The 22,489-nt window shown below is 44.7% G+C and overlaps 1 protein-coding gene across 1 annotated transcript; it reads left to right on the top strand.

Moving 5' to 3' along the window:
• Nucleotides 1–9,595: 9,595 nt before the first annotated feature.
• Nucleotides 9,596–19,807, top strand: LOC137570325 (dentin sialophosphoprotein-like). The gene is made up of 4 exons (XM_068278972.1): nt 9,596–10,987; nt 12,250–12,405; nt 14,268–14,346; nt 19,672–19,807. The coding sequence occupies exons 1-4, from the start codon at nt 9,616–9,618 to the stop codon at nt 19,736–19,738; spliced, it is 1,674 nt and encodes a 557-aa protein (XP_068135073.1). The 5' UTR covers nt 9,596–9,615; the 3' UTR covers nt 19,739–19,807.
• The last annotated feature ends 2,682 nt before the right edge of the window (nt 19,808–22,489 follow it).

Here is a 22,489-nt window from a genome sequence, read left to right on the forward strand (position 1 = left end):
ACACTGGAGTCTGGTCATCACCACACAATATTCCACCATCACCTGTGTACACTGGAGTCTGGTCATCACCATACAATATTCCACTATCAGCCTGTGTACACTGGAGTCTGTTCATCACCACACAATATTCCACCACCAGCCTGTGTACACTGGAGTCTGGTCATCACCACACAATATTCCACCACCAGCCTGTGTACACTGGAGCCTGGTCATCACCACACAATATTCCACTATCAGCCTGTGTACACTGGAGTCTGGTCATCATCACCACACAATATTCCCCCATCAGCCTGTGTACACTGGAGTCCGGTCATTACCATACAATATTCCACTATCAGCCTGTGTACACTGGAGTCTGGTCATCATCACCACACAATATTCCCCCATCAGCCTGCGTACACTGGAGACTGGTCATTACCATACAATATTCCACCATCAGCCTGTGTACACTGGAGTCTGGTCATTACCATACAATATTCCCCCCTCAGCCTGTGTACACTGACTGGAGTCTGGTCATCACCACACAGTATTCCACCATCGTCTGTGTACACTGGCGTCTGGTCATCACCATACAATATTCCACTATCAGCCTGTGTACACTGGAGTCTGGTCATCACCACACAATATTCCACCATCGCCTGTGTACACTAGAGTCTGGTCATCACCACACAATATTCAACCATCGCCTGTGTACACTGGAGTCTAGTCATTACCATTCAATATTCCACCATCACCTGTGTACACTGGAGTCTGGTCATCCCCACACAATATTCCACCATCGCCTGTGTACACTGGAGTCTGGTCATTACCATACAATATTCCACCATCGCCTGTGTACACTGGAGTCTGGTCATCCCCATATAATATTCCCCCATCAGCCTGTGTGCACTGGAGTCTGGTCATCCCCATACAATATTCCACCATCAGCCTGTGTACACTGGAGTCTGGTCATTACCATACAATATTCCACCATCGCCTGTGTACACTGGAGTCTGGTCATCCCCACACAATATTCCACCCTCGCCCTGTGTACACTGGAGTCTGGTCATTACCATACAATATTCCCCCATCAGCCTGTGTACACTGGAGTCTGGTCATCCCCATACAATATTCCCCCATCACCTGTGTACACTGGAGTCTGGTCATCACCACACAATATTCCACCATCACCTGTGTACACTGGAGTCTGGTCATCACCACACAATATTCCACCATCACCTGTGTACACTGGAGTCTGGTCATTACCATACAATATTCCACCATCACCTGTGTACACTGGAGTCTGGTCATCACCACACAATATTCCACCATCACCTGTGTACACTGGAGTCTGGTCATTACCATGCAATATTCCACCATCGCCTGTGTACACTGGATTCTGGTCATCCCCACACAATATTCCACCCTCGCCCTGTGTACACTAGAGTCTGGTCATTACCATACAATATTCCCCCATCAGCCTGTGTACACTGGAGTCTGGTCATTACCATACGATATTCTACCATCACCTGTGTACACTGGAGTTTGGTCATTACCACACAATATTCCACCATCGCCTGTGTACACTGGAGTTTGGTCATCACCACACAATATTCCACCATCGCCTGTGTATACTGGAGTTTGGTCATCACCACACAATATTCCACCATCAGCCTGTGTACACTGGAGTCTGGTCATCACCACACAATATTCCACCATCACCTGTGTACACTAAAGTCTGGTCATCCCCACACAATATTCCACCATCACCTGTGTACACTGGAGTCTGGTCATTACCACACAATATTCCACCATCAGCCTGTGTACACTGGAGTCTGGTCATCACCACACAATATTCCACCATCGCCTGTGTACACTGGAGTCTGGTCATCACCACACAATATTCCACCATCACCTGTGTACACTGGAGTCTGGTCATCACCACACACTATTCCACCATCGCCCCGTGTACACAGGAGTCTGGTCATCACCACACAATATTCCACCATCGCCTGTGTACACTGGAGTCTGGTCATTACCATACAATATTCTACCATTGCCTGTGTACACTGGAGTCTGGTCATCCCCACACAATATTCCACCCTCGCCCTGTGTACACTAGAGTCTGGTCATTACCATACAATATTCCACCATCACCTGTGTACACTGGAGTCTGGTCATTACCACACAATATTCCACCATCAGCCTGTGTACACTGGAGTCTGGCCATCACCACACAATATTCCACCATCAGCCTGTGTACACTGGAGTCTGGTCATCGCCATACAATATTCCACCATCGCCTGTGTACACTGGAGTCTGGTCATCACCACACAATATTCCCCCATCAGCCTGTGTACACTGGAGTCTGGTCATCACCACACAATATTCCCCCATCAGCCTGTGTACACTGGAGTCTGGTCATTACCATACAATATTCTACCATCGCCTGTGTACACTGGAGTCTGGTCATCACCACACAATATTCCACCCTTGCCCTGTGTACACTAGAGTCTGGTCATTACCATACAATATTCCCCCATCAGCCTGTGTACACTGGAGTTTGGTCATCACCACACAATATTCCACCATCGCCTGTGTACACTGGAGTTTGGTCATCACCACACAATATTCCACCATCACCTGTGTACACTGGAGTCTGGTCATCCCCACACAATATTCCACCATCACCTGTGTACACTGGAGTCTGGTCATCACCACACAATATTCCACCATCACCTGTGTACACTGGAGTTTGGTCATCACCACACAATATTCCACCATCGCCTGTGTACACTGGAGTCTGGTCATTACCATACAATATTCCACCATCGCCTGTGTACAATGGAGTCTGGTCATCACCACACAATATTTCACCATCCACCTGTGTACACTGGAGTCTGGTCATTACCATACAATATTCCACCATCGCCTGTGTACACTGGAGTCTGGTCATCACCACACAATATTCCACCATCACCTGTGTACACTGGAGTCTGGTCATCACCACACAATATTCCACCATCAGCCTGTGTACACTGGAGTCTGGTCATCCCCATACAATATTCCCCCATCAGCCTGTGTACACTGGAGTCTGGTCATTACCACACAATATTCCACCATCACCTGTGTACACTGGAGTCTGGTCATCACCACACAATATTCCACCATCACCTGTGTACACTGGAGTCTGGTCATCACCACACAATATTCCACCATCAGCCTGTGTACACTGGAGTCTGGCCATCACCACACAATATTCCACCATCGCCTGTGTACACTGGAGTCTGGTCATTACCATACAATATTCCACCATCGCCTGTGTACAATGGAGTCTGGTCATCACCACACAATATTTCACCATCCACCTGTGTACACTGGAGTCTGGTCATTACCATACAATATTCCACCATCGCCTGTGTACACTGGAGTCTGGTCATCACCACACAATATTCCACCATCACCTGTGTACACTGGAGTCTGGTCATCACCACACAATATTCCACCATCAGCCTGTGTACACTGGAGTCTGGTCATCCCCATACAATATTCCACCATCAGCCTGTGTACACTGGAGTCTGGCCATCACCACACAATATTCCACCATCAGCCTGTGTACACTGGAGTCTGGTCATCGCCATACAATATTCCACCATCGCCTGTGTACACTGGAGTCTGGTCATCACCACACAATATTCCCCCATCAGCCTGTGTACACTGGAGTCTGGTCATCACCACACAATATTCCCCCATCAGCCTGTGTACACTGGAGTCTGGTCATCACCACACAATATTCCACCATCAGCCTGTGTACACTGGAGTCTGGTCATCCCCATACAATATTCCACCATCAGCCTGTGTACACTGGAGTCTGGTCATCACCACACAATATTCCACCATCACCTGTGTACACTGGAGTCTGGTCATCACCACACAATATTTCACTATCAGCCTGTGTACACTGGAGTCTGGTCATCACTACACAATATTCCCCCATCGCCTGTGTACACTGGAGTCTGGTCATTACCACACAATATTCCACCATCACCTGTGTACACTGGAGTCTGGTCATCACTACACAATATTCCCCCATCGCCTGTGTACACTGGAGTCTGGTCATCACTACACAATATTCCACCATCACCTGTGTACACTGGAGTCTGGTCATCACCACACAATATTTCACTATCAGCCTGTGTACACTGGAGTCTGGTCATCACCACACAATATTCCACCATCAGCCTGTGTACACTGGAGTCTGGTCATCACCACACAATATTCCACCATCACCTGTGTACACTGGAGTCTGGTCATCACCACACAATATTCCACCATCACCTGTGTACACTGGAGTCTGGTCATCACCACACAATATTTCACTATCACCTGTGTACACTGGAGTCTGGTCATCACCACACAATATTTCACTATCAGCCTGTGTACACTGGAGTCTGGTCATCCCCATACAATATTCCACCTTCAGCCTGTGTACACTGGAGTCTGGTCATCACCACACAATATTCCACCATCAGCCTGTGTACACTGGAGTCTGGTCATCACCATACAATATTCCACCATCAGCCTGTGTACACTGGAGTCTGGTCATCACCACACAATATTCCACCATCACCTGTGTACACTGGAGTCTGGTCATCACCACACAATATTTCACTATCAGCCTGTGTACACTGGAGTCTGGTCATCACTACACAATATTCCCCCATCGCCTGTGTACACTGGAGTCTGGTCATCACCACACAATATTCCACCATCACCTGTGTACACTGGAGTCTGGTCATCACCACACAATATTCCACCATCACCTGTGTACACTGGAGTCTGGTCATTACCACACAATATTCCACCATTGCCTGTGTACAATGGAGTCTGGTCATCACTACACAATATTCCCCGATCGCCTGTGTACACTGGAGTCTGGTCATTACCATACAATATTCCCCCATCAGCCTGTGTACACTGGAGTCTGGTCATTACCACACAATATTCCCCCCTCAGCCTGTGTACACTGGAGTCTGGTCATCACCACACAATATTCCCCCCTCAGCCTGTGTACACTGGAGTCTGGTCATCACCACACAATATTCCACCATCACCTGTGTACACTGGAGTCTGGTCATCACCACACAATATTCCCCCATCAGCCTGCGTACAGTGGAGTCTGGTCATCACCACACAATATTCCACCATCACCTGTGTACACTGGAGTCTGGTCATCACCACACAATATTCCCCCATCAGCCTGCGTACAGTGGAGTCTGGTCATCACCACACACTATTCCACCATTGCCCCGTGTACACAGGAGTCTGGTCATCACCACACAATATTCCCCCATCAGCCTGCGTACAGTGGAGTCTGGTCATCACCACACAATATTCCGCCCCCGGCTTGTTTATCCTGGACTCTGGTTTTGGCCCTGAAGAACACTTCCCTGACATTTTCCTTCATGCAGATGAGTTAACTAATAATCTCATGTACTCATACATTGTCTTTATGGATCACTGACACATTCTCTTTGAGCTCATTATTCGTGATAATCTGTTACCACAAAATGAGATGAAAAACAATGGAAGAGTCCACCTACTTGGAGAATGGGGAGGTATTTCTCCAACATGTCCTCTATCTAATCATTTTTATTACTAATATTCTACAGAAAGGCTTAACACTTCGTTTTGTCAAATGTTAATGAATATTTATACATTATTTTGAAACTCTTGCCCATCGCAAGCTATTTTTCTTCTGAGCATCATGTCTGGGCCACCCCTCTGGAATATTCGTTGGAGAACATAAAATGGTGCTCCAGCCTCTTCCATCGTCTAGTCCTTCTGCGGCTGGAACTGTGAGTATTGAGCTCTAGGCATTCACACTCTTGTGACATGTTACTGTAGGGCTGAGGGCCAGGTGGCTTGATGATGTTGAGGAGGACCTGGCCGAAGCAGCTAAAAAAAGCGTGATAAAAATGGAGGTCGTCATGTGAACTGCAGCTACCAATCGAGGATCTGAAGCTTTCGCTATCAGTAACCACAGTTTGCATGACGGGAGGCCCCGGTGCCCCCTATTTAGCGGGCACCTATTTTTGGTGTGGGGTGTATTAAGGTTAGGCTCCACCGGGGGGTTATTACTGTATATTCCTGCGTATAAGACTACTTTTTAACCCTTGAAAATCTTCTGAAAAGTTGGGGGTCGTCTTATACGCCGGGTGTCATTGATGCCGGGTGAAACGCTCTATCCTGTTATCGACTCTCAGATCTCACTGCTGAGGGAGCACAATCTATTCTTCCATACCGCTCTGATAAACAGGTGGACAAGGAGAGCTGACCAATCCGCTTAAGAAGAGTTAACCAATGTAACAAGTCAATTGACTATATCTGGTAATATACTGGGTAACACATACAGTACAGCACCAGTTCATACACAGCAGCAGTATATGCTTTTTTTTTTTAATTTGGTGTGCGTTGGAAGAGGGGTAGTCTTATATGGCAAGTATATCCCAAACTCTAGATTTTAACTGGAAAAGTTGAGGGGTCGTCCTATACGCCCAGTCGTCTTATACGCCGGAATATACGGTAGTTGCCCACCAGGGGGTTATTTTAGTTTTGAGGGGTTATTAGTTTCTCACTGGGGGGTTATTAGATGTTCAGGGGAGGGTTATTAGTTGTTTTTTTTTTTTTGGGGGGGGGGGGGGGGGTTATTAGTTGAGTTGCCTGCTGGGGGGGGGGTTATTAGTTCCCTTCAGGGAAGTTATTTGGGGGGGGGGGGGGGAAGGTGGTAGGTTCTGTGTGAGAGTATGGAGAGATTAGATCGTAGTGAAATATCGGTAAATATTATCGGTATTTCACTGTATCAATTACGTAGTAGATTATTGGTAAATTTACGGATATTCCACTACCGCTATTTTATGCGCACTTAACCAAATTTTTCCTTCGATTAACGCTGCGCCCGAAAGAGTGTGCGGCATTTTCTAAATGATGCGATCTGGAGGAGGATAGGGCAGTCGATCGAGAAGATTAGACAGGAATTGTCTGGAGACCACAGTCCTTGATGGGCAGTAAGGCCAAGATATAATCATTAAGTACTTATATTTATAGCAAACATTTGAGGAAGCAAAGGTAAGAAATTAGCTACTTACCTAAGTAGTGGAAAACCTCAGGATGCTTCAGGGGATTCCCATATTATTCTCATCATGTGTTTATTTTAAATAATTTAGCTCAGTTCAGGTCCACTTTAAAGATTTGCTCAACTATTAGAAGAAGCTAACCTTAAAGTGAACCCGAGGTAAAAATACACTGATGAGATAAACAATTGTATCTATCCTCCTACTCCTAAAATTGACTTTTTTAGATATCCCACTGTTTCATTTTTTATTTTAACATTTACAAAGTAGATTGATTTTTTTTTGTCTCTGCTCAGTGGCAGCCTATTAAGAATCCCAGATGGAAAATACATGAACTATTGACCCTTTTCTATCTCTCCCCAGCATTGATAAGTTGTATTTTGTGAGGAAGAGTTTTATGGCTGTAATTCCTTATCAGTGAAGGGTAAAGCGGAATGAAACCCAGCATTTCTTCTTTGCTCTAATAGATTTACAGCATATTATATGCAACCAGCATTTTTTAACTAGAACAGCATTCAAAGGGTTACACACAGGATTTAGAAGTCCCCTGCCAGAAAAGCTGGAAGCATCCGAAGTGGAGATAATGTTATCTTGTATTTAATTGTATCAAGTGAGGAATGTAAATATACAACTCTCTAACACTACTGGGTCTGATGAACAAAGTCAGACAATCAGAAAACATTTCATCTACTTAGAAGATAAATAAAGCAGTTATAAATAAAATGCAAAGTCAGTTCTCAGGGGAAAAAAAGTGTACTTTGGGAACGTATAATTTCTAAATGAATAATAATACTTATGCACAAAAGCAAATATGATAACCGTATGGCATATAAAAAATAGGAAAAGATGTTTTATTGAATATTATGTCAGGGTTTTATACCGCTTTAAGGTCCATATCCATAGCACGATTTTTTCAACGATTTTGATGAATGATAGTTTTTGCGATATTAAGTAACATCTTTAATGAAAATTTATTAAATGATGTTTAACGCTGTGCAACTACCTACGATTATCGTTCACCTTGAAAGACCATCATGTCAGATCACTGACCAATCGATCGTTCAGATCCCCATAGACTTCCCTGGCAGTTCCCGCAATTGTGTAAACGATCGTTTGTTTACACGATTATTCATTTCGGTGACTGCCGCTTGCAGATTAGGCCAGAAAGATCAGGAAATGATTGTTTGTTGGCGGAGATCCCCAATCCATCTGGTTGTGGGTACTTAGATTTACGCAACAAGGATCTGACAAGAGAGAAGCGGTCACTTGCATGCCTGAAGGTTAACTCTTTCAGTCAGAAAAAAGGGAACACAGCGGAGTAATTAATATGTTTTGTACTGTACATACATATGTTTATCTCATTATGTCACATATCCCCTCAGGCACACTAGTTAAATACAAGTTAGATTCAGAAGTAATGCCTGGTACACACCATGCAATTTCCCAACAGATAGACAGGTTGAATCGATTATTTCCGACAGGTTCTATCTGACTTCTGAACGTTTTTCAGATCAATTTTCCAATCACTTCTATACAAAATCAGAAATCAGATCGGACCTGTCAGAAACAAAGTATTCGACCCGTCTATCTGATGGGAAACTGCATAGTGTGTGCCAGGAATTAGATTCAAGCTCTGTGGGTGAAGGTGCTATGTGGATTGCATCATCCTACTATTTAGATTCCAAAGGGGCAGAGCACGGACCATCTCTCTCTAAAAGGATTGCAGTTTATAGCAATCAAAGCCTGTGATTTAAGGTGTGGCCCATGTCTAGACTCTTGGCCAAGAACTTTAATTAGCAGTGAAATTTGGAATTTAAACCAGTTTAGAATAAAATTTCCAATCCAATTTCTGGATCACTTTAAATGATTTGGCACAGAGGTGGTGGGTGGAGGATAGGCCCGGTGGCTCTGTTTTTATCTGACAACAGCACCCCCTCGGGGCTGCCATTTTTCCTATATCAGACTTTGTTCGACATTGGACCTATGCTGGAAAATAGCCAATGTTACACATAGTCCAACAAAGGATTGGAAAGGGTTAAGGTAGAATACATTGAATTCAGCTGGGTATACAGAAATTAGAACTACCCAAAGACTACAGGCTTGAATCACTGTGTAAACTCTTCAAAAGGGTGGGGGGTATTCACTTACCTTCTGGCCATAGTGTCCCTATCGTATCCGAAATAGGATGCTTTCTTTCTGTGCATGCTGAGATAAGCTTGTTACTGTAGCACAAAAAAGAAAAAAAAACTTCCCACAATCCCACTGGCACTGCACAGTTTCTGCAGGTAGGCAAAGGTACCCAGACCAGGAAAAAATAAAAAATGTGAGACATATAAGGATCTATTTTAGAAAAAAAATTAAGGGGTTTACATATATCTTTGGGGCACTAACTATTTTTGGCAGTTTTTAATTTTTGGACGTTAAGCTCTTTAAGCTAAACACACTAAACTTCTTCTCTGTTATTCTATATACTGTAGGTTAATAATAGGGGCAGAGAGGCAAGATGAAGCCATGGTTTGTTCTTCTCTTTTGTATGGTGTGGATGGGGCATTGTGATGAGCAAACTGAGACGCTCGCAAATAGTGACTCATCCACCTCCACAGAGGAAAACACAGCTGCCGAAGATACTGAAAACGACAGCAGTTCACCAGCAGATGCTGATCGTCCAGAAATAAGTGAACCTGCAGAACCGGTCAGTGAGGAGGACAACTCAGATCAAGGTAATGATGGGGATCCAGAGGAATCCACTACTGATAGCAATAATCCTGATTCAGAAACTGATGAAAGAACAGAGAATACCGAAGAGGCTCCAGTGGCTGAAAGTGATGAAGAGTCCGTGGACACAGCCCCAGAGGAACATGGTCCTTCTCCACCAGAAAGCAATGTAGAGGTTGATTCTTCAACAGCAAATCATGATGAATCCTCATTGGATGGGGACAACAATGATCCAGAAGAAACTAGCCAAGAGAAACCCAATCCGGATTTAGCAGCTGATGTGCCTTCAGAATCTGATACGAACAGTCCAGACAAAAGTGAACCTGCAGAACCGGTCCATGTGGAGGAGAACACAGATCAAGGTAATGATGGGGATCCAGAGGAATCCACTACTGATAGCAATAATCCTGATTCAGAAACTGAGGAAAGAACAGAGAATACCGAAGAGGCTCCAGTGGCTGAAAATGATAAAGAATCTGTGGACACAGCCCCAAAGGAACAAGGTCCTTCTCTACCAGAAAACAATGTAGAGGTTGATTCTTCAACACCAAGTCATGATGAATCCTCATTGGATGGGGACAACAATGGACCAGAAGAAACTAGCTCAGAGAAACCCAATCCGGGTTTAGTAGATAATGTGCCTTCAGAATCTGATGCCAACAAAACAGAAAAAACTGCTCCATGGAAAGCCTATGAGACTCCAGTAAGTGGAGACAACCCAGACACTCACAATCCTTTTCCACCAAGGCCGGGAAATTACAAACCACCAAAACCCCCCGGCCGTGCTCCTCCAGGTACAAGGAGTGATGGTGAAGAGTCGGAGACTGAGAATGACCACCATATTCCCAACCCTCGCAAACAAGAACGCCCTACTGGAGATGGCCCCAGGAACACAAATAGTGACGGAAATCAGAAAGAAGCTTCCAGACATTTCCCTCCCCGAAGAAATTATGATACAGAAATGACTGATGGACGTGGTCAAACATCAGATTTGAAACAACCAAACACAGCAAGCAATCAGACTGAAACATCTAAAAATAACAGCAAGCCAGTCAGACATTACACAACACCCCCGCAACTGGAGGAGAAGCGTTGTGCTATACTCCGAAGGATAAGACAACTGAAACTGGATGACCATGTTGGGATCAAGGCTGCTAGCTGTGAGTGTAAAGAGCCCATAAAGTGTACATTTGTTATTGTTGTTACAATTTTTGAGTGCATAACATTACACATAATTATATTGGTACTATCTCTATCGAATACCTTCTCCTACACTAAGCTCCCCCCTCTTAAAGCAAACCTGAAGTGAAAATAAACTTATGAGATAACGAATTGTATGTATAGTATAGCTAAGAAATAGAACATTAGTAGCGAAGAAAAGAGTCTCATATTGTTTTCCAGTACAGGAACAGTTAAAAAAAAATACTTCAGTTGTCATCTATGCAAAAGAGCTTCTCTGAGCAATTAGAACCACTGGGTGGAATACAGTCCTGTTTTCTGAAGCACTTAAACAGACAAGAAACAGCGAGAGACCGCTTGTGATAAGGCTTTACAGCAGGAAAGTTCAAAGGGTCATTATTTCTCCTTTGATTTATAGTTTAAAATGCTGAGTGTGGTTTCTAAACGTCAAATATGGCAGAATGATGCAATGTTATAAAAAAAACTACCCTATATAACTGAAAACAAAAATATGAGAGTCTTTTCTTTGCTACTATTGTTCTATCCATTATACGTACTACACATACAAGTCATTATACAGTATATGTTTTTTTTTTTTTTTAACTTCAGATTTGCTTTAAAGAGGAACTCCAGTGAACATTTTAGTGTTGGCAGGTGATGTAGCTGCTGCATGGTTTTTGGCAGTTGGAAACAGCTGTAAACAGCTATTTCCCACAGTGCAACAAGGTTCACAGACAGGAAACTGCCCCAAAAAAGTATGTACTTTTCTTGTGGGAGGGGTTTCTTGTGGGAGGGGTTTCACCCCAATATCAGTCATACAGCGCCCCTGATGGTCTGTTTGTGAAAAGGAATAGATTTCTCATGTAAAAGGGGGTATCAGCTACTGATTGGGATAAAGTTCAATTTTTGGTCGGAGTTTATCTTTAACAAATTGATAACCCTGGCCTAAGATGGAAAATCTCTGCTCTCTTTTGGGACAAGCTTAATATGATTCAGAATTCTACATTTTTGTTTCCCATTTTAGATCCAGGCCAGCATTCTGATATCCCTACTGACTCGCTAGAGGTTTGACTCCCTTCCTGTAATAAAACTGGTCTCCTATTGATAGGAAGATATAAGTAAAAGAAAGTAAATAAACAAATATAGCAGCCTCTACACAGTCCTCTCACTTTCGGTAAACCGAAAACTGTACCAAACCTAATAGTAGCGTGTAACTTTTCCTGCTTGCTCTCTTTCTCTGAAGGGATGTGCTTCTTTAAGCATGTGAGTAACTTCAACACCTCGCTGACCAGGAGGAGCAGGAAGGGGCGGGACTATGGGATCTCTCAGTTCAACAACCAGCAGCACTGCAAAGATGGAGACCTGCCCTCTAAGAACATGTGTAACACTGACTGCCACAGTAAGTTTTCTTACTTTCTTACAGAAGTGAGAAGTCTGCTGAGATTATTAGAGGTTTATCTGTAAATTATGGGGTTGTGAGTTAGGGTTACCCTTTAAAACTCAAAGGAAACCTGAACTGAGAGGGCTATGGAGGCGGACATATTTATTTCTTTTTATACAATACCAGTTGCCTGGCTATCATTTGCCTCTAATACTTTTAGCTATTGACCCTGAACAAGCATGCAGCAGATCAGGGGCTCGTCGCACCATCTGCGCGGACAATGTGACATTTAGCATGCAAAGGCGCATTACCATGCGAACGGTGTGACATTAACGTCGCACCGTGCGACGTTTTCAGCGCACCGCGCGATCGGTACTGACTTTTGGTGCGCAAACTACTTATCGCCCTAGTTTGCACGTCCAAAGTGTTTAGATGTGCAAACTAGGTTAGCGCAGCATACTGAATTGAGCTCCAGGTGTTTCTGACATTATTGTCAGATCTGACAAGATTAGCTGCATGCTTGTTTCTGGTGTTATTCAGACACTGCTACCGCCAAATACATCAGCAGGGCTGCCAGGAACTGGTATTGTTTAAAAGGAAATAAATATGGCAGCCTCCATATCCCTCTCACTTCAGCTGTCCTTTAAGTCTCCTTTGCATGCTCCTGCTCTATAGTAGATCCAGATTTCTGGAAAAGGGAGAAATTCGGAAAGGCCACCAGGGCCCAGGTCTTGGGCAGCTGCTGTTCAAGGGGCTGCCGCCTATGGAAGAGGGGTTGATGCATGTGGAGGAGGAGACTGCAAATAGAAATGGGTTACCAGCACATGGGGGAGGGAAGCTGCTGTCCAAGGAAACTGTATGTTAAAGAGTAAGCTGTTATTCATCGATGTTACACTTGGATGAGAAGCCTGCACATAGAATGGGGGGAACTGCTGATTTTGCAAGGGGGGCTACAAGAATGTTGGCCTAGGGGTGGAAAAAGTTTAAATCTGGCCTTGGCTGCAGATGACAATAGTTTTTTGCTTGGCACAGTACAGCCTAAAGGGAATCTGTAATGAAAGAAAAAAACTCCTGGGGGAACATACCTCTAATTACTATAATTGCTAGGTAATTCCTGGTGGTGTTGATCCAGGGATTTTATCTGATTGCCATCTGGAGTCAGGAAGGAATTTTTCCCTTTTGGGGCTAATTGGACCATGCCTTGTAAGGGTTTTTCGCCTTCCTCTGGATCAACAGGGATATGTGAGGGAGCAGGCTGGTGTTGTACTTTATATTGGTTGAACTCGATGGACGTATGTCTTTTTTTCAACCCAAATAACTATGTAACTATGAGAGGGGGAATCCTCAGGATCCTAATGTGGCTTCCCCTGTCCTCTTCAGCCTCTGGGATTCCATGCAGAAAGCCCCCAAACTCCACGTGCAACATTGTTTACCTTTTGGGCCCCAGCGCAGATGCAGTAGAAGCTTTCCGATTGGCTCCAGCGGAAATAGCGAAGCCATTCACTTTACTGCGCAAGCAACTCGCACCTGAACAGTAGAGCGTATTTCCACCGGAGCCTAATGGAAAGCTGCTCCTGCGCTGGAGCCCTGGTGAATATTGCAGCACGCTGCTGCGCCTGCGCAAAGTGCGCAGTTCTTGTCCGGGGGAATTTTCAGGGGAGCCAGAGCTGGATCCTGGAGGCTAAAGAGGATGTGGGGAGACTTATTAGGATCCTGAGCCTTCCCCCTCTCTAAGTAAGTACCCCAATGGGTACTTACACAGAGGTACTTAAAAATCTAATGTAAGTTTGGGTGCTATTTTTTTGCATTTTTTTTGTATGAAAGCTGTTTTTCCTTCTCACCATTTTGTAACTATTTACATTTTTCATCTATTTTTGCAGAGTTTTTAGACCATAACCTCGCCGATGATTTTGATTGTCTTAAAACAATTGTGAAAAATGCAACATCTTTAACATTCTGGTAAGATATATTTATGATAAAAAAAACCCTCACAATTTAAAGTCCAATCTCGCCGAAAACTTTTATTTGATTTTTTTGTATAGAGTTGAATGGGTTTAAGACCCTCTTTCTGGTTCTCTTTGCTTTTACAGTCCGCACTTTAGAGAATTTCCTGTCTAGATAGGAAGTGGGTAAATCTCTTCATCAGAAACAGAGACGGTAATGAAGCACATTTTGCACATTTGGAAGAGGTATCAGGTTAATAGTGCTGTAGGTTACTTCACCTTGTCTGGTGACACCCTGGGTTCAGATTCAAATTTTTGGTGACACATGAACAGGAAGTGGGGAAATTTATTTTAATAGACCATAGAAAGCAACAACTTGGAAAAAGGTTCTTATACTTTCTCACTTTGCTCAAAAACGAGATGTATTTTAATCAGTTCCAGATGCCGGTAATTTAAATCTAATGTGTCCCGTTTGTGGCTGCTTATCCCTGCCAGGGCGTAGATTTCAGTCACCACCGTTGCGCCGTCCACTCGCTGTCGCAAGCAGTACTCGCTCGCTCTGCTGTCACACTGACAGCAGAGCTTCCACATATCGGGCAGAAACAATTTAATTGGCTCCTGACCCCATGATTGCTGTGAGCCAATCACATTTCTTAAAAGGGCACAGACCACTCTGCTCTTAGAGAAGCCATAGCCATCCAGTCCCAAAGTGGTTAAGATACTCAATGCTAGCTTGTTTGTCTTTACAAATATATGGGGCCTGATTTACAAAGCGGTGATAACTCAGTTATCACGCCTAAAAGACTTTAGGCGTGATAACCTTTGCACCGCTGAGTTAGCACCGCTTTGTGCTGGTTATCGCGCGCAAAGTTTTGCGCTCACAATTGCGCAATTCCAACAAAACTTTGCGTGCGGGAATTTAGCGCGAGTTTCATTTTATCACGTCTAAATTGAGTTTGTCCCCAGCCTAACACATGACAGAATTTGTGTGAGATTTGTGTTTTTGCAAATTAACGTTCGCTGCTCATCTAATACAAGTCGATGACATCAGACCTGACAAGCATTGTTATGTGAATTTTTTTTCGTATCTGAATTTTGTGCTTAAAAACAATGGCCAAACAATGTTTTGGAGTTTTTTTTGCAACAGACTTGCACATCGCATGCAATGCAAGTCAACAGAGATGCGAAAAAATAACAAAAGGCAGAATCCCAAATATGAAGTACTGCTGAGAAACATATCTGGAAATAGCAGGGATAAGTGTAAAGGCCACCTAAAGCAGATCAGGGATGAGCAGAAACTACGCCAGTGCGAATTTACACATCGTAGTTCGCATCTACGCATCGTAGGTGAAGTTTCAAAACTACGCTTACGAATTTACATCTAGCGAAGTACCGCTATGCGTAGCTTACGCCCATTATGCGTAGTTAACATGTATATTGCGTAGTGAACTACGAATGCGTTACTCGCGTCTAATTTTCCGCGTGCGATTGTATGCTTACAAATTTACGCATTGGAAAGGGGAATGTACGCATAGAAGAGTACAGCATCCGCATACACTATGCTTCACACTACGCGTAATTGCGTACTTTAACGTGTAGTCTATGAGATGCATATGAAGCGAATATTTGATTTTGAAGCCGTAGTTTGGCGAAGCGTAATTGCGTAAAACTACACGTAGTTCCAGCGTAGCGAAGTTGGCTGACTACGGCCATCCCTGAAGCAGATAGCAGGTTTTTTTTTTTGTATTCCAGGTCATCCTTTCTCTAAACCAAAATTGCCATTTTCACTGTGTAACTAAGTGCATCTGACTGACACACCCATCCCCACCCAAGGCACACACATATGAAACTGTGTGACAATAGTAGTACCATAAAGTTATGTAACGTTCCAAACAATCAAACCTTATTGGAGAGTTGTATTGTCTCTCATTAGTAAATTGGATCTCTGGTTCCTCCTTCCTCAGATCTAGCACGCTTGCCAGGCCCGGATTTACCTCACAGAAGCCTATAGGCACAGATGTCCTGGCACCCTATACTTCTCTCTCTATAAACCTACAAACCCTCCTCCAAACTGCACTGCAAGTGTACTGAGTGTTCCAGCTGTCACTTCTCTCTTACTTCCCTTGCCTGTCACAGGTAGCTACAGGTGTCCCTTAGTATTAGAAAGCCAGGGCTATCCTCAGTATTACTTAGACCAGTGGTCCTCAAACTAAGGCCCGCGGGCCGAATGCGGCCCCCTGAGGCTTTTTTACCGGCCCCCCCACACACAAAATGTATTACTTATAGATGCGGTCAGCTACATCTTTAAATATTGGTGGTCCACATGTAGAATAGCAATGCTGGCACCACCCATCCACATGGAAGCCAGAGTGCAGTAATTCGCTGGTTTCCAATCAAGTTCCACATCAGGTGACACTGCTGTCCAATTGGACTTCAGGTTGTCACCTGGGTATGCTTCACTGTCTGGCCCGCAAAGACATCATTTTATGTATACTCCGGCCCCCCAGCAGTCTGACGTTTGTTGACCCGACCCTTGTTTTCAAAATGTTTGGGAGATCTGGTTATTGGAATGCCGAGACCCGAGTGAGTAACCTCTCATTTACACACCACTCGGCACTCTGCATAGGGAAGTGAGCCGCCTTTCCATCATCAGGCGCCTGTAGGCATGTGCCTACAGTGCATTATGGTAAATCCGACCCTGACTTTTGCACTTAAAGGACTTCCGAGGCCAATTCTAAAAAAAAAAGTTAAATACCTAGATCACATTTGAAGGCACAGAGGACGCTGTCTAAGCCCTCCGTGCCGTTCCGCCGGGTACCCGGCGCTCGCTCAATAGCCCCCCGGGCTGCTCCCGACCCCACGGCTCGGGTCGGGCTCTCCTGCCTGCACTAACATGGCCATATGAGCTGGCCGCGGCTGCGCAGTCCGCTTAGCCACCTGTGCGGCTGCGCAGCTCTAGGGCCTACCCCCCGATCCTCAGAAGTCCTTTAAATCTAGAGTCTTTTCTGACGCAACATAGTCTAATCATCTCCCCGATTCTATGTGTGAGTAGAGAACTACTTCTTTGTAATTAGTTGTAGCTATTACACACAAATAATAGCTACAACTAACCTAAATGTAAATATGGAAGCTAAGATCAAGTTAAAGCTCAAGTTTCTCAAATCATCTCCTAAATAAACATGTTATAATACTGTAATCTTAGTTATATGTAAAGGCCAAAGAGACATTTATAATCTGGTTTCATGCATTTGGTTGATGATTAAATCCTAATTAGAGGTAGTGTTGGGCGAACACCTGGATGTTCGGGTTCGGGTCGGTTCTGCCGAACATGGGCCAGATGTTCGGCATGTTCGGCCCGAACCCCGAACTCAATGGAAGTCAATGGGACCCCCGAACATGCCGCTTTTGGGGGCCCTATGGGGTTGCAGGCATAAGGGGGGAGCATGCCCCGATCGCGGGGGGGGGGGGGGGGGGGGCGGAAATTCCCCCCACCCCCTCTGCTAGCGCTCCCCCCTCTGCCCGCTTCCCCATAAAAAAAAGTTTGCGGCAAGGTAATAGTACCTGGTGCTGGTGGCTGGCAGTGACTAGCAGACGCGTTGAGGCCGGGCAGCGGGCGGTTCAGCGGTAGTACCCTTGTGGTACTTCCGCCCTTTCTCTGACCTCACATCCTCTACGTGATGACGCATACGAGGGTACGCGTGACCCCCCCAGGCCCGCTCAGAGACGTTTTGGGGAGCAGGAGGGGTGCCTCACGCTACTTCCTGTTTAAAGTAACATCAGACACTTAGAGATCTGAACCTCCGGCGCGTGGATGGAGATATGTGTTACTTCCTGCCCACCGCCACTGATTGATGCTGGAGGGGAGAGCCCGAAGTTGGGGGGGGGGGGGGGGGAACTGTCCTCCCTTATTGCCGATGTAGGTGGCCAAGCTCTCTCCTCCTGCTGCGACCTCTCCTGTCCCCCAAAATAGCCCTGAGTGGGCCGCATAACCCCCCCCCCCCCAGCGCGGGTTCAGGGGCTTCAGCCCCTATTGTTACGCCACTGCGTGCAAAGCATGCACCGTTGGGGAGTCACAAGGACAGGTTTGCTGCATACTATTATATTAGTATTTTTCTTTTTTCTAAAATGTTAGAGATTTTCTGTTTACTTAAAGGGACACTTAAGTCAAACAAAAAAAATGGGTTTTACTCACCTAGGGCTTCCAATAGCCCCCTGCAGCTGTCCGGTGCCCTCGCCGTCTCCCTCCGATCCTCCTGGCCCCGCCGGCAGCCACTTCCTGTTTCGGTGACAGGAGCTGACAGGCTGGGGACGCGAGTGATTCTTCGCATTCCTGGCCACAATAGCGCCATCTAAGCTGCTATAGCATATATCATATACCATATAGCAGCATAGAGGGTGCTAATGTGTCTGGGAACGCGAAGAATCACTCGCGTCCCCAGCCTGTCAGCTCCTGTCACCGAAACAGGAAGTGGCTGCCGGCGGGGCCCAGGAGGATCGGAGGGAGACAGCGAGGGCACCGGACAGCTGCAGGGGGCTATTGGAAGCCCTAGGTGAGTAAAAACTCTTTTTTGTTTGACTTAAGTGTCCCTTTAACTTTGGTTTAAGTTTAATATTAGATTATAGAAGAAGAAGAATTTATTACAATTATATTCTACATTGTATATGTTTCAAAGCGCGAAAAGCGCAGCTTGAAATTGTGGACATCATGATTACTTTGTACCACCATTGTCACTCATGATTGTTTATTTGTTGTTTGTAATAAAAACGTTCAATAAAAGTGTATTGAAATCAGAAAATGTATGTAAGGCTATAGCCATACACTAGGTCATCTTCCTAGACCTGACCAGTAGAGCTCAGCCTCCAAATAGCATCCACATCTGGTGGCTTTGATTCTGAAGTATTATACCCCACCAGTACTGAGACTGTCAGTGGTGCACCCCCGATGGCCTTGATGTCTGAATGCGACCCTTACATGAACTCACCCCTCAAACTATATCTACTTCTTACACTTAGTACTGCGTGTCTCACGATCAGGGCGGGGCCGAGGCAGAGAGACTCCAGCCTCAGGGCGCAGTGTAGGAGGGGGCGCACAACTCACTCAGCTATCATTCCCCTATTGTGTTTGAAGTAAAGAGAAATAAGAAAAGGGGATACATGGCAGTGACTGCAAGCCAGATAACTAGAGATAAAGTTGTTGGGGGCCCTGGGGCGTTTTAGTCTAATAGCAATCAGGGTGTGACAGCTGGGGTGGGAGGGATGGAGGGGCGCACTTTGGTGTCTCAGCCTTGGGTGCTGGAGGACCTTGTCCTGGCTCTGCTCACAATAATGTGTTTCTCTGCAGGTCTGGCTGGAATAAGCACTGTAAGGGGAAGGTGCACCATCACTATGTAGCAGGATGCCAGCCATGAAGAAGAGGCAATATATCGCGAAACTATCCAGCCTCACTTCGTGGGGAAAAAAAAAATGAAATACATAACCAAATAAACATATACCATGCTAGGTCAATGTGTCTCTACCTTTTGTTTACACTGTTTGAGCTTATATTCAAAGGGACTCTGAAGCGAGAGAGACATGGAGGCTGCCATATTTATTTAGTTTTATACCAGTGGAGATGGTAAAATTGGTCAGTGATCGGCCAATCATAACTGAAAGTGTGTACCAGGCCTTAAAGGGAACTTGTACTGAGTAAAATAATTTAAAATAACCACATGACGTAGCTGCAAATGAATATTACATACTAACCTCACCGTCAGTTCCTCTCAGAAGCTCACCATTTTCTTCTTACAGTGATCCCTTCCAGTTCTGACAAGATTTTGTCAGAACTGAAATATACCAGTTGCTGTCAGTTATATATCAGCAGCTGTCAGTTACAACTGAATGTGCAAGGTAATGTCCATGTTTCCCTATGGCTCAAGTGGGCGATATAACAGTTTAACAGTGTGCTGACCAGGAAGCTGTTATGAGGTAATGGCCATTTTCAAAATGGAGGACAGAGAACTCCATTGATCACAGTGGACAAATGGGATGCAGGAGAGGAGAGAGAGATTGAGGAGTAGACTACATGGGAGGTAAGTATGACCTGTGTATGGTTATTTTGACTTTTTATTTTCAGTTCAGGTTCTCTTTAAGGTTGGCCACACACCATACATTTTTTATATATCTGTTCAATTGAAGAATAGCAATCAATTTTTTTGACTGATTGTAAGAATTCAAAAATCTGACCAATGTACCACACACCAATGTTCAATTTTTCCCCAATCATGAATAAAATCATTGAAAGCTCGAAAAAAATTGATTGGAACTGCACATCAAGACATTGACAATGCATCACACACCATACAATTCCTGATAAAGTTGGTCTGAAATTTCCAACATGTCCAATCTCCAAAAATCGAAAAAAAAAAACAGGAAATCCAATCGGATTTATCAATCAAAAACAAAGAAAAGCTTTCAATTTTTCAGGACAAACTGAGCATAATTATCAAATTGGAGAAATATTGGATCTTTTACATTGTATGGTGTGTGGCCACCTGTATTCTATCAGTAGCCCTATTATTAGGATTACAGGTGGCCCCTATTACAGATAGTGATCCGTGAATGTGGCCATTTTCGTTTCGCCATATTTATTTGTGACGATGTCATCTTTTGCAAACAAATAGGAATATTAGTTACAATGCATAAGCCTGAGAAAACACATTTTTGCAAAGTGCTTTAAAGCGGATCCGAGATGAAAAATGAACTATAACCAGTAACTTGTCTATATATCTTATCTAAAGTTTAGATAGTTTACACAGCATATCTAGCTGCAAACAGCTTCAACAGTATATGATTATTTATTCCTGTGATACAATGACAGCAGCCATGTTGTTTGTAAACATTATACACAGGCAAGCTGATCTGCATCTCCAGCACTCAGCTGGTGAATACCTAATCCCCCTCCCTCCTCCCCTCTGCCTCTGAAATCTATGGCTAGTAACACCTCCCCCTCCTCCTGCCCAGACTGAGCTCCCATAAGCCCTCGCTACTGCATGAAAATGCCAAGGCACTCTGAAAAGCTGTGGACAAGGCTTGTTTTGTTTATAGGGAGAGTATTAAAACAAAAAAGTATTTGGCTTGAGGAATGCCCTATAAATTATATGTAAGAAACACAATTATGCAATGAGTAAGGGCTCGTTTCCACTATAGCGAATCCGCATGCGAGCACTGCACGCGGATTCGCATAGGCAATGTAAGTGGATGGGGCCGTTTCCACTTGTGCGGCTGCGGGAGCGTTTTTTGGTGCGGCAGAAATTTGCACGGCAGAGCCGTCAGATTTCGCGTGCAGAAGCAGGGGCGTAGCAATAGGGGGTGCAGAGGTAGCGACCGCATCGGGGCCCTTGGGCCAGAGGGGCCCTGAAGGGCCCTCCCTCAACTACAGTATTAGCTGTCTATTGATCCTGTGCTCATAAAAATCACTTCTAAAGATACTTTGAATAGTGGTAATCATTAACAAACTGTTCCCCATCCCCTTCTTGCACCTCTGACACTGTAGTTGCCAGTTTGGCAGGTTTTAGTGCGTCGTATTAATTGTTATGTATAGAGTGCTTGGGGGGGCCCCATTGTAAAACTTGCATCAGGGCCCAATGCTCCTTAGCTACGCCACTGTGCAGCAGAAGGAATGTGCGCGAATCACCGCTAATGTATCTAATAGGGAAATCGCATGCGGGGTGACCATGCGTTTTTTGCCGCGAAATCGCATGCGATTTCGCATAGGTATTAATGTTAATTTACACAGGCAGTGACATGGTTAAATTCGCATATACCTTACCTATGCGGAATCGCATGCGAAATCGCGGCAAAAACGCATGCGGAATCGCACCCGCATGCGATTTCATCCGCGGTGGAATGCAGGCGATTCTGCACCGCACTAGTGGAAACAAGCCCTAAAAGTTTATCTCGGATCCACTTTAAGGTCTATGGGCATGAGATAACACATTTCTCAAAAGCCGTCCCACTATTGGCCCTACCACACCTAGCAGATGTAGTGACAATAGCATGTAGGGTGGCTTTGCTATTGACCGTGAAAGTTGGCACTATTGACTTCAAAGTACTATGACGGAATTCCGTGTACTTTGAAACAAAGCTTTTCCAGGCAGAACTTGGAATTCCGACTAATTAGG

Source organism: Hyperolius riggenbachi, chromosome 4 (genome assembly GCF_040937935.1).
Source record: "Hyperolius riggenbachi isolate aHypRig1 chromosome 4, aHypRig1.pri, whole genome shotgun sequence".
Classification (NCBI taxonomy): domain Eukaryota; kingdom Metazoa; phylum Chordata; class Amphibia; order Anura; family Hyperoliidae; genus Hyperolius; species Hyperolius riggenbachi.